We start from the raw sequence: 16,825 nt of genomic DNA, 5'->3' as shown, positions 1-16,825 counted from the left end.
GAACCGCCTCCTTCCATTCTGCCATTGACTGATCATGTTCAAATAATGCTGCTGAAAAATCACTGATCTTGATTTTATCCAGTCTATGGATGTGACATGACCCTAGTGATTACTGATAGTGATAGGTTACTGATAGTGATAGTGATAGGTTTTTTCGCAGTGTCACCTGCGAAAAAACCTATCACATTTTAGAAAAGAAAAGAAAAAACATCCACTTTCAAAGCTGCTTCATAGTAATGAGTAACGAGGACCTTGACAGAAATGTAGTGGAGTAAAAAGTACGATATTTGTCTTTCAAATGTAGTGAAATTAAAGTCATAAGTTCACCCCCCCCCAAAAAAAAAATACTCAATTAAAGTACAGATACTCAAAAAGTGTACTTAAGTACAGTACTCAAGTAAATGTATTTCATTACTGTCCACCCCGAATGTATCTAAATAGGAGACTATCGTTCTAATTGTTTGTTGTTGAAAATAGAGCAACTAATTTTCCAAGAGATGGTTTAACATTCTCACTGCTAAAACTCCTGAGTTTGTGGAATACAGTACCTTTACAATTCAATAATTATAGCATAAAAATAGCTAAGTGTTGGAGATGTGCCAAATGTATATTCCTGTTAGTTTTTAATCTCATTCATTCATTCACACTGTTTTTTTCCTGTCAGGGTCAGATCCAGTCCTTATCCCAGAAACACCAGGCACAAGGCAGGAAAATGCACTGAATGGGATACCAGTCTACTGTAGGGCACACATTCACACACTCATCTAAACCTAAAGCAATTTAGAGTACCTAATTCACCTACTGGCATGTTTTTAGGAGGTCGGAGGAAACCAGAGACCCTGAAGCAAATATGGACAACCCCATGAACACAGGGAAGACATGAGAAACTCCACACAGGCAGTAACCTGAGTTTAGGATTAAACCAAGGACCCTTGAGCTATAATGTGACAATGCTACCCACTGCATCTGTTTTTTTCCCCTTTGTTGTTATTTCAAATAACAAAATATTCTTACATTGCTCCAACTGGTTATAGCCTAATGGAAACAAACTGCTACTCTCTGCTAAAATGCAATGTAATTAATGAGACAGGGGGGCGGCACAGTGGTGTAGTGGTTAGCACTGTCGCCTCACATCAAGAAGGTCCTGGGTTTGAGCCAGGACCAACTGAATTTCTGTGTGGAGTTTGCATGTTCTGCTTGTGTCTATGTGGGTTTCCTCCGGGTGCTCCGGTTTCCCCCACAGTCCAAAGACATGCAGGTTAGGCTAATTGGTGGCTCTAAATTGACCATAGGTGTGAATGTGAGTGTGAATGGTTGGTTGTCTCTGTGTGTCAGCCCTGCGATGACCTGGCGACTTGTCCAGGGTGTGCCCTGCCTCTCGCCCATAGTCAGCTGGGATAGGCTGACACACAGAGATAGGCTCCAGCTTGCCTGCGACCCTGCTCAGGATAAACGTCTACAGATAATGGATGGATGGATGTACTTTGAGTATTTATTTTTCTGACATTTTAATTTTACTCCCTCCACTTTAACACAACTGTCTGTACTTTCTACTCCTTATATTTTAAAATCTGGTTTATTACTTCAGTTTTAATGCATTCGAGAGAAGTGATCAATTATTTATTTATTTCTCTCATTATCTCTAACCGCTTTATCCTGTTCTACAGGGTTGCAGGCAAGCTGGAGCCTATCCCAGCTAACTACGGGCGAAAGGCGGGGTACACCCTGGACAAGTCGCCAGGTCATCACAGGGCTGACACATAGACACAGACAACCATTCACACTCACATTCACACCTACAGTCAATTTAGAGTCACCAGTTAACCTAACCTGCATGTCTTTGGACTGTGGGGGAAACCGGAGCACCCGGAGGAAACCCACGCGGACACGGGGAGAACATGCAAACTCCACACAGAAAGGCCCTCGCCGGCCACGGGGCTCGAACCCAGGACCTTCTTGCTGTGAGGCGACAGCGCTAACCACTACACCACCATGCCGCCCTTATTTATTTATTTATTTATTTATTTATATTTTGCATCACTGCGCACCTTCCCAACATCAAGACCAATTTCAATCTCAGTGGATGGGACAATAACATACAGAAGAAACAGCACTGATTAAACCAACCCAATTTGGCAAATCTGACTGAATTAATACATGAGCTTCTTTCAAATCCAGCAAACTGAGGTGAGAGGGTTTTCTCTGAACTTTTTAATTTGAATGTTTTTGTGTAAACATATCAAACTGTTCAATTTAAATAATGCTTTAGCAGTATGTGACGTTTGCTCTTTAAATTCTTCAAATAATTTGCCAACAAGCATGTAAGGAGCTTAGTAAGGTAAGGATAGATATGTTACCATTATATACAGCTGGGTTGCTGGTTAGCACGCTATATGTAGCTAGCTGCTAATCAAGCGGCTGCACATGCAAGTGGATTATTTATTTGTCACAAAGTACTTGACAAGTAAAATATTTGCAGTGGACCACATTATATATACAGTATAATTTAATAATTAATGTAAGAATGCGTGGGTTTGCCTCCTTACACACACACACACACACACACACACACACACACACACACACACAAACACTGACCCCTGAATATTATACATGATACTGTATAATATACAGGGATGAGAATGAAAAATATTTTAAAAGTCTGAAAAAAACGGGGTGGGGCCATGGGGCTAATGATTTTTGGCTTTTTTTTTTTTTTTTTTTTACCCCAAAACCATTAATTTTATCAGCAAAAATTTGCAATTTATTTGGAAATAAATTCCCCTTCTTGGTGGACTCCCAGGTGAAAATGATTAATATGGTACAAGAGACTTGTTTTTAATCAATTCACATTTGATGATTTCAAAAAATCAATGCACCTTTTAATATAAACGAGCTCTACAGTATTATATTTCTGCATTTTAGCTATTCATGTCTTTGAATACTCTAATCCTTTAAAATGAAGTGCAAACCAGAAAAAAGTTCTATCATATAATTCTCTTAAGCTTTCTTCTGATGTTATCATGGTAGCAGGAGGTCTTGCGTATTAAGCAGGCAACATTCAACATCACTTATCACTTCCCTTTCAACTGTTGTGTGTACTAACTAGGTTTTATCTGGACAGGATGTTGTGTAATGTAATACATATACCATAAGGTCAATTTGAAGATCGAGATGGTGATTTTGAATTAAAGAACAGGCATGTACAATGGGCATTACATATTGGAAATTTTTTTAAAATCAAAAACTATAAGTTCATCTTGGCCTAAAAAATTTGGGCAGACGCTCCCGCGCGGCACACACCAGCAATTCCATCCCCCTATGAAATGAGCAATAAGTAGGAGAGTTATACATGCTATCATACTTAAAATTTAATCAGAAATATAGATATGATACTATGATTCTCCCTAACATGCTACATTAGATAAGCTAACCCCATTTATAAAAAGATACACACATATATGACATGTAATTGATATATATTTTTTGGGGCACGCGCTTGCTCTCTGCCATGCCGATCCTGTAGGCCGCACTGACTCAACTGAAAACTCCGGTCCTCGAGAAAAGAGATAAAAGCCCGCCCACACTGAAAGCTGATTGGCTTATTTTGCTGAGTAACCCAATCAAGATGCTCTTTGTCTGGCATGCGCTACATGAACAGGCACACAGGCAGTGTTGCCAGATTGGGTGGTTTTAAGTGCATTTTGGCGGGTTTTGAACATATTTTGGGCTGGAAAAATGTCAGCAGTATCTGGCAACACTGCACACAGTCTCACTCGCGCACCCCCTCGCGCACGCACATTCTAAGATGCGTGATGCAGACCTTAATGTTGCGCGCGCACGCTCTTGCTCGCTTCTATCAATATGCAGGAGACTCCCGGAACTTCCGGGAGACTTGGGATGTCTGCGTTATAAGGTGACCACAGATCGTTAATCATACCCCCCCCCAAAAAAAATAAAATAAAATAAAAATTTCTCAACAGATTTACATCGATCTCAAAAACGATCATTTTGGTCTGAAAAGTCGGAAATCCGCCAATCGGCGGAAAATTCTCATCCCTGGATATATGATATTCAGTTAGCTTTGCACAGAAATGCCTGATAGAAATGTCCTTTAAAGGGCTACTTTTTACTTTGAGTACATTTCAGAGCCTGTACTTTTGTAGTTTTACTTGAGTAAAGTTGTTCAATCAGTACTTCTACTTTTACCAGGGTCTTTTTTTACACAAGTATCTGTACTTTTAAAGAATTTGTGTACTTTTGCGACATCTTGTCAAAGTTAGAAAAGTCCTTTCTACTGACCCCTGTTGTGTATCGCCTGCTCCCACAAAATCCTCTCCAGGTCTTTGGTCCAGTCTTTCTTCACTTCATATCTTCTTGCCTGTAGTGTGTATGTGTCCTGTGACTTCCTCCTTCGAAACCAAATTTCAAAGCACAGCCCACTATCACCACAGTTATGTGTCATCCCAATGTCAGAGGTCTGTACAGGGAGTGGAGAAAAAAGAAGAGGATAAATAGAGAAAATGAGTGAAAAGTTGCATTTGCACAGATTTTTGTATTTTGTTTCAGTGTGCAACAACAGTTCAGTGATATAAAAACATCTATACGTGGATGTACTATATATATATATATATATATATATATATATATATATATATATATATATATATATATAGGGTGATTACCTTGAATGACTGTTTGTAGATATATATGTCATTCCCAACCTCTGTCTTCTTGGTCTTGCTAAAGAGGATAAGATCTTGGAAAAGGAAAATATGTCTGTAATATTTCTTCTTCCTAAAGGACACCAGGAACTCATCTTGGCGAATCAGCTGCCCTTGTTCCTTCAGATTCACCTGCACAGATACACAAGTCAAAAACACATTTAGGGTAGTCCAGAATGTTTTCAAATCCCTTTTAGTAGTAATAAAGATATTGTTTAACATTAACTATTCTTTCTTCTCCACCACACTCACATCACATTCCTGGATGTCATCCATAGCAAGGAGATTGTTGCCATGACGAAGCTGGAACTGGATGACCTCTAATGCAGCCTGTAACTCGGCTCGCTCAGGACCTTTGTGTGACGTTGTATCACACTCCTGTAGCATGTCCTGCAGGAGCAGACTGTATTTACTGATGCGCTGCACTGGCTTCAGCAGGTATGATGATAGGTCCATTTTGTCTCCCAGCAGCTGCTGTTTCTGCTGCAGAAGTAAAAAGTGTGTGTAGCACAGTATGTATAGATTTACAAAGGCGTAGTTGGGGGAATAAACAAATTAAGGCTTTCCCCTACTTAGACATTATGTCTCTTTTTAGATATAACTTATCAAGCACAAAAAATTGCTCAAGATCAAATTTTATGCTACTCCTAAATACAGATGGTGATGAATTAAAGGGAAAAAAAACAGGATAACATGTTTTACAAAGGTGTTTCTAAAGCCATAGTGAGTTGCCAGAACAGGTTTGCTGTGCCATGTCAGAGATTCTACAAGTTTCTGAAACTGTACTGGAGCGATGAATGCCATTCTTTCAAAAGCCGTTTCCGCAGTTGGAGTTGGGAGAACGAGTAGTCTAACACATCACTCAGAAATCTCACATACGTGTTTAATTGGGTTGCGATATGGTAACTGTAAAGGCCACAGCATAATATTTACATCGTTTTCATAGTCATCAAACCATTAAATGGTTCCTTGCGTCTTGTGGACTGACTACTGTCATCTTTGAAAAGACCAGTTTCATCTATCCATCCATTATCTATACAGTACAACAGTTATCAATCAGGGTTATGAGGGAAGCTGGAACCAATCCTAGCTGACTTCAGGTACTTCCTGGACAGGTTGCCAATCTATCGCAAAGCTAACACAGAGACAAACAACCATTCACACTCACATTTACACCTATGGGCAATCTTAGAGTAGCCAGTTCATTGTTGTAATTTGAATGTCTTTGGACTGTGGGAGAAAACCAAAGCACCTGGAGGAAACCCACACACTGACCCCAGTCAGTCAAAAGGTTCAAACCAGAACCTTCTTGCTGTGAGGCGACAGTGCTAACCACTGCACCACCATGACACCCCGAGACCAGGCCTGTCAGAATGTTTGTTTGTTTTATCTGTAACCGCTTATCCCATGCGGGATCGCGGGAGGGCAAGTTAGAGCCTATCCCAGCTGACCATGGGCGAGAGGCAGGGTGCACCCTGGACAAGTCGCCAGGTCATCGCAGGGTTGACACACACATAGAGACACACACAACCATTCACACTCACGGTCAATTTAGAGCCACCAATTAACCTAACCTGCATATCTTTGGACTATGGGAGGAAACCCACGCAGACATGCGGAGAACATGCAAACGCCACACAGAAAGGCCCTCGTCGGCCGCTGGGTTCGAACCCAGACCTTCTTGCTGTGAGGTGACAATGCTAACCACTGCACCACCATGACGCCCCGAGACCAGGCCTGTCAGAATAGAGAGGTTTTATCACAAGATAAAGGTGATCATTCAGAAAAACTTTATATTGATTTGCAGTGACACTTCACTCTAAGGGGACAAGTGAACTGAAAATAGATGAGCAAATGCTCCTACAACATAAGAGAGTCACTATTTTTTTTTCCTTTAACATATCATTCATTTGTATGTGTATCATTTCCTTATTAGAGTACCTTGTTACCGCTTACCTTAAAGAACTCTTTTCCATGGTTGATTAGCAGGTGGTCTGAGCGAGGTTTATTTTTGCTGTAGAGAGCATAGAGACCAAAACTCTCTTTCTGGATTTGGGAGAGATGTAGGTAAGTCTCACAATGCAGAGAGATGGACCTAAATAACATAATGGTGGCTTGAGAGTGTAACAGTGATGGATCATATGAAAAGAACTTACTTACATGTCGTAGAAAACATCGTCCTACATGAAAAGGGTGTCTGAGGCAAAGCTCCAGCTCTTTGAGAAAGTGGTGTTGATGGAAATCTCTGAGTTTTTCCAGATTTCCAAAGATGTTTCCCCTTTGTCCCCTCAGGTCTTGTGGTACATCTTGGCGCTCAAGTTCTGGGAAGTAGTGCTCCATAACATAGCCCAGTGCTTTCACATATTCTCTTTCTGTTTTCAATAATTCTTCCATGATGTGCTGCAGTTTACTGCCCAGCCAACACAGCAACATGTTAAAGTCATTCATTGCATTATTTTTGGGGGGTCAGAGTTATGTTAAAAGTAATGGTTTCCAAAGTGACTGAAAACTGAAAGTACTCTATAACAGTATAATCATAGAGTCCCTCTGCCATGTGATGCTAATATGCTGTCTGAAAGCCCCAAATTTGAGGAGACAAGCCCTGATTCTCATAACATCTGGCCATTTTAAACATGCTCTACATTTAATCATCAGCATATGTTTGCTAATAAACCATATAAAGATGCATACCAGTGATCGAAATCATCACTTAATAATAAACAAGAACACAGCACAGTCACCAATCATAAATTGAAAACAAATGGGTGCTAGCTTCAAGTGTGTGCAGATGTTGCTCTTGAAAGTTGGGCAGTTGAAAGTTGTCTTCTCTTGATTACTCACAGTAAATTGCTGCTGTTCTCCAGTTCTGAGGCAGTGTTGCAGTCTGAGCTATCTTTTAGCTTGTCTGGAGTTGTAGGGTCTTTAGAGATGTAGACTGAATTTGTATCATCCAGGTAGTTCCTGCTGCTTTTTTCTTCCTTCATCCAGCCCTGCCTTGGGCTGGACACACTAGAGCAGAAGCTCTCTTGCTGAGATATTTGAGAATCCTGGTCATCCAGAGTGACTCTGGACTTATCTCTATTATCCATTTGGATCCATTCTAGTTTCATATGGCAAAAGTCTGAGCAGAAGTTGTCTTGATGATAATCAACACATTCTCTGTCAACTAGCAACACGTTGGGTTTGCTGGTAGATGTTTTTTGGCACACAGGTATCACAGGACTAAAGCTTCTTACACACGAGCCCTCGCTATGGGATCGGCCTAGCACACGATTCCTCTCACCCCTGCCAATAAGGTCAACATTCCTGAGATCAGCCTCACTATAGTGCCCACGGGGAACCTTTACTAATTTAGCAGTTAAGATGCTTGCTGATGCTAAATTTTTGTGTATGTTTACAGATTTATGGCTAGCATGACTATCTTGATTCTGTGTCTGGGCATTAACACTACCCAGGGAGGAGCTGGCTAGGCAGGAATTAGGACTTTGCAAAGAGGCTTCGTTATTCTTCAACATCATTTCATCTCTCTGTAGAAATCTTTGAAACTTTTGCTTTCCATCAAGCTCTAGCAGCTTCTCCTCGAGTGTCTGCTTGACCTCCTGGCACACCAAGCAAGCCTCACTCCACACATGGATCATTCTGTGATGTTTCTCAGTCATAGCTTTACTCCTCTCCTCCTCAAAATGCTCAAGCGAAAAGGCTTTAAATCTCTCCTGAAAAGATTTCAATTTGTCGATGTTGGCCGTCTCTGGGTAACAGCTCATCTCCATGTGTTCCAGATAGTGACTGCACTCTTTGGTAAGAGTAAAGGCCTGACAAATAAAGATGAATTGGGATTTATTTCATAAACTTGTATTTCTACTTGTCATTTAATTCAAAATAGAGCAAATGAGTAGATCACTTCTTTGAGTATTAAGTAATTACAGTATTTGTGCCAACCTGCTCACAGAAATGAAACAGACGGATTAATGCCTCCAGGTCAGATTTGCGCTGCTCAGCTTGCACCAGGAAAGCTGACAAGTTGGTTTTGAACTTTGTCATGTGAATATGGAAAATGTCAGTCTCAGGATAACATGTTCCCTGGATCTTTCTCTCCACATCTTTCATCAGTGACATTGCTTTCTCTTTTCGCTCCTTAAAAAAAAGATAGTTATAGTTTCCCTTTAGAAGAAGAACAACTTGATTTATCACACGTATACTTAAGCACAGTGATATTCCTCTCTGCATTTAACCCATATGAAGCATTGAACACACACACATGCAATGAGCACACACACATACCCAGAGCAGTGGGCATCTATGTTACAGCATCCAGGGGTTAGATGCCTTGCTGAAGGGCACTTGAGCCCAAGGTCACCCCATGTTAACCTAACCACATGTCTTTGAACTGTGGGGGAAACCGGAGCACCCGGAGGAAACCCACACAGACACAGGGACAATATGCGAACTCCACACAGAAAGGCCCTTGTTGGCCGCTGGGCTCGAACCCAGAACGTTCTTGCTGTGAGGCGACAGTGCTAACCACTACACCATGTTCATTATGCATGCTCTGCATTTTCTTAGATACAGGCAAAATGTCAAACCAAATAAATTTCCATTTATTCTAATCGAATACCATAAAGTGGTGGGTTTTTTTTTCAGAATTTGAAGAGATAGTTAATTTTTCTTTTTAGAAAACATTCATTTAGAGGTATAATTCACATTAGGTAACATATTCAATTCGAAAATTTAATGTTTCATAATCCTGTGTAAGCCAAGCCACTCCAGTTACGTTACTTTCAGTGTGTGCATTTGCATTCATGTATAAACGAATATTTGGATCCATTTATTCTACCTTTGCCTGAGTGAGAACAGCATGAATGTCTGTGAGTCTTTGCTCCAGTATCTCCCTGGTTTCTTCTGCTGGGTCGAGGTCCCTCTGCCATTTCCTCACCTCCTCTTCACACCACTCTCTGCTCTGTGAATTATATTGCTCCTGTGAATCATAAACTTCCTTTGTCCAAATAATTTAGGTGTTAAATTATAATCATGCTCAAGGTACTGTAGGTAAATTAAAAAATGTACACAGCCTACATCATATGTAACATAAGAGAATTTATCTCAACAGTGTTGTTGCCTCACTGTTTTAAGTTGTTCCTCTGTTTCTCTCAGTAGGAGCACATGATCTAGATGCTGCAGTGATTGGTTGGACCTCATAACCAGAGTGTGAACTCCTTCTTCCACTTGGTTATACAGACAAAGCACATCCTCCATTGAATCCCTGTAAAGAAATAAAAATAAAATAAAATAATTCTATCCACATTCACTGGATACGAGCAATCGCACACTCTGATTGGCTACTCTACTAATAGGCTATCAGCTCATACACCATGAGTAGAGAAAAACAAATGGTGGAATGTGTTGCTGAAGCAACTGAGGATGAAATAAAAACTTTCCTTGAAAACAAAACTCCAAAAATTGTTAAAGGATTTAAAAGAAACAGAAATAGTGAAAAGAATACAGTTCCCCCCCCCCCCCCCCCCCATATCTCCTGTTCCACACTCCAGCCCAGTCGGTACATATATATAAAATACATACCTACACACACACACATACACACAACCCCAATTCAAAAAAAGTTTCAACATTTGATATGTTGTCTTTGTAGTATTTTCAAGATTTTCAAATCTTCACATTCCGTTTTTATTTATGTTTTGCACAGTGTCTCTCGGCTGGCCTGGGAATGCCTCGGTGTTCTTCCTGAGGAGCTGGCCGAGGTGTCTGGGGAAAGGGAAGTTTGGGCTTCCCTGCTTAGACTGCTGCCTCCGCGACCCGGTCCCGGATAAAGCGGAAGAAGACGAGACGAGACAGTGTCCCAACTTTTTCAGAATTGGGGTTGTGTGTGTATACTAGTATATATATATATATATATATATATATATATATATATATATATATATATATATGAAAATGAGTGTTTTACAGGGAAATACACCACTTGTATTTTTCATACGAGCTACATCCGGGACACAAAGAAACAAAACCATGACATAAATCTCTATGTGCCACTCGTGAGGATCTCAATGAATTGTTTTGACAAATTTGTGTACTTTTTGTTTGTGAATGTGTCTATATAATAAAAAGAAAATCACATTGTTGGCACGAAGATATGAAGTTTATCTTCTTGTGTTGAAAAATATGTCACTTGTTTGCTTTGCTCACTCGTGATAAACTTTCAGCACTCAAAGATAAACTTCATATCTTTGTGTAACTGTGTAATATCATTATATAACTTTATATATAAAGCAGTTATTCCATGAAATCAAGTTGTACATGAGGTGATAGCTGACGAAGTGCATAGCGCCGAGTTGGCTATAAGCCATGTACGACGAGATTGAGTGGAATAACTGTTTTATTCTATCCACATTCACTGGAATTTGAGACACAGAGCATTTTTTTTTTGAAAATTCAATAAATAAAACTTTCTACAAAACGTCTGAAAAAATAATTTCTGCTTTGAATGTAAACAAACTGGCAGTAGCAATTTGTGAAAAATGCTATAATAAAAATACTTGAAAAATAAAAAGATGTGTTCTTACCATCAAACACTTTTATTCCATATTTTGTTGCTTTTTTTGTATTTTTTTGGGTTTTGTTTTTGAGTAGAGTTTTTATTTTGTCCTCGGTTGGTTCAGCAACACACGCTCCACCATTTTGTTCTTCTTCTTTAGGGTTTTTTTGGCAGTTGGCAAACCAAATTAAAGGTGCATTACTGCCACTGACTGTGTTGGAATGTGGAACAGGACATACTGGGGGAGAAAAACTATTCTTTTAGCTATTTCTATTTCTTTTAAATACTTGATAACAAAGCCGCCATTTTGTTTTTCTCTACTCATGGTATACGAGCTGATAAGCTAGTCGTAGAGTAGCCAATCAGAGCGCGTGTTTGCTCATATCCAGTGAATGTGGATAGAATATATATATATATATATAAGACACACACACACACACACACTAGCATGGTGCATACCATATTTTGTAAAAAAAAAAATACTACAATAAGACAACAAAAGCTTACCTGTAGTCTTCAGACTGAGCAAATCTACATTCTTCCTTCCGCATTCTGGCTAGTATAGCACCACCGTCCCTCTGAAGCGTGACCATATGTGTATTTTCAAGTACCTGCTTCATGGCACTCTTCTGTTCTTGGCTACACCTCCTTACATCCTGTGGTATTGGGTTAGTTAGAGAAATCTTATTGTAGGCTACTTTTAGTCTGTGACATACTGTATGCTCTAGATTTTAAGAAAATAACTGTATCCACTGCTACCTCTGCTGTGTCAGTTTTCTTGCTACTGTCCAATTTTCTTATTGCGCTCTGTAATAACAAGTCTGCTCCTTGAAGATCCATCTTAAAGAGGAACAGTTTCTGTCACACACACACACACACACACACACACACACACACACACACACACACGGGTCCTTAAATGTTTCAAAGGACAATTCCTGCAAAACAATCCTTTACTTTTTTAATAGATATTAAAAGCCTATATCAAGTTATTCTTAAGACGGCTGGATTGAGAGCCCTAAAGCATTTTCTTGATGCATCTGTGACTAAAAAATGACCCACCCACACAAAAACTCTTAAGCTTATCAGAGCACTTAACTGCTTCAATTTCATTTCCAAGTTTTACTCCCAAGTAAGAGGCGTTAGTATGGGCACTAACATGGGATCCTCCTTTGCAAACCTCTTCATTGCTTTTGTTGTGCAAAAGTTTTTTGAACAGTTTACTGGACATGTATCCACACTACTGCTTCAGTACATCAGTCATATTTTTGGTATAGCTAACTGCACAGGTGAGAAGCTTCAGCTTTTTATTTCCTCCTTCTCCACGTTTCATCTAGCCCTGGAATATACATGGAGTATTGCTCACCCTAGCTTGAGCATATCATTACTTCAAGGATGTATCTAGAAAACACATTCACTTTGAAAACCACCATCAATTACAATCTGACAGACTCTCGTTCCTACTTGGAATACAACTCCTTAGATCCCAAGTACTTAAAAAAAAAAAACTCCATCCCTTATTCACGGATAATGAAACTTAAACACATCTGCACTGAAAATTAAGACTTTCTCCTGCGATGTAAGGAACTGTGCAAACATCATAGATAATGCCACAGCCCATGTTCACCCTATTGAGAAAGCAGATGCACAGATCGCTACACATTCCACTGCTAGGGCAAAGAGAATTCCTTGGTGTTTACTTTTCATCCCACTAATAAAATAGTGATGGATATTATATTTAATCCTTCAGGACTATCCTGAGACAGCTTCCCTGTTTAAGGGATCTCCACTCATGTCCTACAAAGGAGACAACAACATCAAACACCTGCTTGTTAGGAGTAAATTAAATCATCAGTCTAATGGAATCTGTGGCACTCTTACACGCAACTGTTCTAGATATTTAAACATTAAAAAAGTCAGTCAAGGAATACAAAAAGCACTTGATGGAAGAAACATTGTGAGAGCTGTGAAGAAAACCCCAAAAACAACAGTCAGTGACATCACCTACAGCCTCCACAGGGCAGGGATGAAGATATCACCATCCACAGTTTGAAGAAGACTTTGAGATTCTTCTGCAAACCACTCATCAACAGTACGAATTGGAAGGCCAGATTGGAATTCGCAAATAAATTTTAAAAAAAGAGCCATAAAAGTTCTGGAAACAAGATTAACTGTTCCAAAATGTGGAGAAAGAAAGGATATGCTCGTGATTCAAAACATATGAGCACATTGATCAAGCACAGTGGAGACAGTGTCATGGCTTGAACTGCTTCTGGAACAGGCTCACTAATCTTCATCAATGATGTAACTCGTGATGGTAGCAGCAGAAATGAATTCAGAAGGCTACAGAAACATTCTGTTCGCCAATTAACAGAAAAATCTTATTGGGTCTTATTGGGAGGAACTTCATCATGCAGCAACACAATGACCCAAACACACAGCCAACACGACAAAGCACTTCATCATGGAGGAAAAAGTGAAAGGTTTTCGACTGGCAAAGTCAATCATGAGACCTAAACCCAATTGAGCAGCATTTCACCTCCTGAAGAGGAGAGTGAAGGGAGAAACACCCCAAAACAATCAACAACTGAAAGACGCTGCAGTACAAGCCTGGAAAAGCATCACAAAAGAAGAATGTAACAATTTGGTGAGGTCAGTGGATTGCCATCTTTATGCAGTTATTGCAAGCAAGGGATCTCATCTCATCTCATTATCTCTAGCCGCTTTATCCTGCTCTACAGGGTCGCAGGCAAGCTGGAGCCTATCCCAGCTGACTACGGGCGAAAGGCGGGGTACACCCTGGACAAGTCGCCAGGTCATCACAGGGCTGACACAAAGACACAGACAACCATTCACACTCACACCTATGGTCAATTCAGAGTCACCAGTTAACCTAACCTGCATGTCTTTGGACTGTGGGGGAAACCGGAGCACCCGGAGGAAACCCATGCGGACACGGGGAGAACATGCAAACTCCGCACAGATAGGCCCTCGCCGGACACGGGGCTCAAACCCGGACCTTCTTGCTGTGAGGCGACAGCGCTAACCACTACACCACCGTGCCGCCCGCAAGCAAGGGATATGCAGCCAAATATTAAGCAGTTATTGGGCGAGGTTGAACAAAATATCATGATTTGTTAATGGCGAGCAAACAGCAATTTAGCATCGGCAAATAATTGCTTGCAAGACACAAGCAAATCACAATATTTTGTGAAAATCGAGTTCAGTAATTGTTTTATCATTCAATTTTTTAAAAATATTGATTGCGCAACGAGTTAAATGATAAAGAAATTAAGCCATGTTGACAAAAGTGCAAAGTGGCTGCATGAGCAGACCATTATTTGTAGGCAGTTATTTGCAGTTCGCTTAGCCAATCAAAACGGCATAAAAATAATTTGAATGATGTGTTACTTATTTTAATTTACTTTATGACTATTTGTTCCAATGGTTTTACTGGTCCAAATCAGCCATGTTCTAAATTGTTGAACACATCGAGATATAAATATCAAGAAATGAAAGCTTACCTATAATTTCAAAACGAATGAATTGTCTTTGCCGTTCCAGAACTTTTGAAAGGGATTGTGCATTGTCCTTAATAGAAAACTATGCCATTGATTTGAACTGTGCCTTAGACTTTTTGCCTGAATCCTTATTACTAAATTCTATCTACATGCACATTAATTTAACCCAAGACCAGAGGATCAAAAGGTATAAGAACCGCCACGTAATTTAGTTTACATTTACAGAATTGCAACATCTTTCTGTGGAATACAACCCCACATCAGAAAAAGCTTGAACGGTATGTTGTAATTGAAATGAAAGCTGAAAACAATGATTTGTAAATAATATTTGACCTGTACTGCACTCAAAATAATACAACAGCACATTATTTCATGTTTTACCACATAAATTTTTATTGTTTTGTTTTATTCAAAATAAACACATTTCAGTTTTGATTCTTGCAACATATTTCAAAAAAGGTTGAAATGGTAAAGCATTTACCACTTTGTAAAGTTGCCATTCCTTCTCACAACACTTAAAAGAAGCTTAGGGACTGAAGACACCAAGTGTGAAGCATTTAGATGTTATTTTGTCCCATTCTTCCTGCAAACAGGACTTAAGGTTTCATTGTCATATTTTAAATTTCAGAATTCACCACACATTCTCTACTGGGGACAGAGAGGACAGACACCCTCTTCTTCCACAGCCATGCCTTTGTAATGTGTGCAGAATGTGGTTTTGCATTGTCTTGTTGAAATATCCCTGGAAAACATGTTGTCTCGAAGGTACCATATGTTACTTCAAAATCTCAATGTACTTTTCTGCATTAATGCTGCCATCACAGAAGTGTAATTTACCTTTGCCAAGGGCACTGACACAACCCCATACCATGACAGACCCTGGCTTTTGGACTTGTCGCTAGTAACAGTCTGGTTGCTCCTTTTCGTCTTTGATCTGGAGCACACAGCGTCCATTTCTTCCAAAAAAAGACCTGGAATACTGATTCATCAGACCACAATACATATTTCCATTGTGTGATGGTCCATCCCAGATGACGGGTCTTGATGCAGTGCTGTCTGAGGGATCGGAGATCACGGGTGTTCAGCTTAAGCTTGCACCCTTGCATTTTACACACTGAACTTCCTCCAGATTCCTTGAATCATTTAATGATTATATGCATCATAGAGAGTGAAATATCCAAATTCCTATCTTTCTTTGAGGAATATTGTTTTTAAACATTTCAATAATTTTCTCATGCATTCGTTGACAAACTGGAGATTCTCGGCCCATCTTGGCTCCTCAAAGACCAGGCCTTTGCTGGATACTGATTTTGTGCCAAATCATGATTACAAACACCTGCTGACATCACCTGTCTCAAATCACATCATTATTTAATTTTACCACATTACTAGCCCTAAATTGACCCCGTCCCAACTTTTTTGGAATGTGTTGCAGATCTGAAATGCAGGAATGGCTGTATATTAAGGAATGGAATGAAGTTAACCAGAAAAAAACACATGAAATATCTTGGGTTCATACTGTCTGTTTATATTTTCCATACCATCCCCACTTTTTCTGATTTGGGGTTGTACTTAACAGCTGGAATGAAGGAGTACACTCACTATTACTGGGAGGATTTTAAACAAAAAAAAAAAAGTAGGCAAATACTTGATTAATCAGCTTACAAAGAAGCCTAAAATGATCCAGCTGCTTTTCCCTGGAAAGAATGACATGAAATAGCTTGTGTTTATTTCAGTCAGTTGTACAAACTAACTGTGTATTTTCTTACTTGGTAGAATTGTAGCCAGTCAGTGTGATTGTAAGGGAAAGATCCTCCAAACTCACTGGTCAGCTGCTGTCCATCAACACTCTTATGAAGAGCTTTTAGTGAAGTAATAATATCCATCTGAATTATGTCAGTGGAAAAAGAAAGAGGATGTTTGTTTAAAATAAACCATGAGTTAAGTACTGATGTGATTGAGTATAGGGTATGCATGTGTTTGTTGCAGTGTTTCCATTAGATTTAACATCCATTACTCATTAGCTACAT

The 16,825-nt window shown here is 39.6% G+C and overlaps 1 protein-coding gene across 3 annotated transcripts in view; it reads right to left on the bottom strand.

Moving 5' to 3' along the window:
- The window catches only part of quo (quattro), a 70,121-nt gene that overhangs the window by 3,241 nt on the left and 50,055 nt on the right, over nt 1–16,825 (bottom strand). For all 3 annotated transcript variants that reach the window (XM_060919504.1, XM_060919505.1, XM_060919506.1), the window contains exons 8-19: nt 16,565–16,681; nt 12,034–12,132; nt 11,782–11,930; nt 9,846–9,984; nt 9,559–9,681; nt 8,664–8,858; nt 7,566–8,536; nt 6,885–7,134; nt 6,681–6,770; nt 4,977–5,207; nt 4,686–4,856; nt 4,303–4,480 (exon numbers count right to left, since the gene is read on the bottom strand). In XM_060919504.1, coding sequence (XP_060775487.1) covers nt 4,303–4,480; nt 4,686–4,856; nt 4,977–5,207; nt 6,681–6,770; nt 6,885–7,134; nt 7,566–8,536; nt 8,664–8,858; nt 9,559–9,681; nt 9,846–9,984; nt 11,782–11,930; nt 12,034–12,132; nt 16,565–16,681 — 2,713 coding nt within the window. The remainder of the gene's footprint in view (nt 1–4,302; nt 4,481–4,685; nt 4,857–4,976; nt 5,208–6,680; nt 6,771–6,884; nt 7,135–7,565; nt 8,537–8,663; nt 8,859–9,558; nt 9,682–9,845; nt 9,985–11,781; nt 11,931–12,033; nt 12,133–16,564; nt 16,682–16,825) is intronic.

Source organism: Neoarius graeffei, chromosome 4 (genome assembly GCF_027579695.1).
Source record: "Neoarius graeffei isolate fNeoGra1 chromosome 4, fNeoGra1.pri, whole genome shotgun sequence".
Taxonomy (NCBI): Eukaryota; Metazoa; Chordata; class Actinopteri; order Siluriformes; family Ariidae; genus Neoarius; species Neoarius graeffei.
The sequence above is the reverse complement of the archived record's forward strand: the minus strand, read 5'-3'. Positions and strand labels throughout refer to the sequence as shown.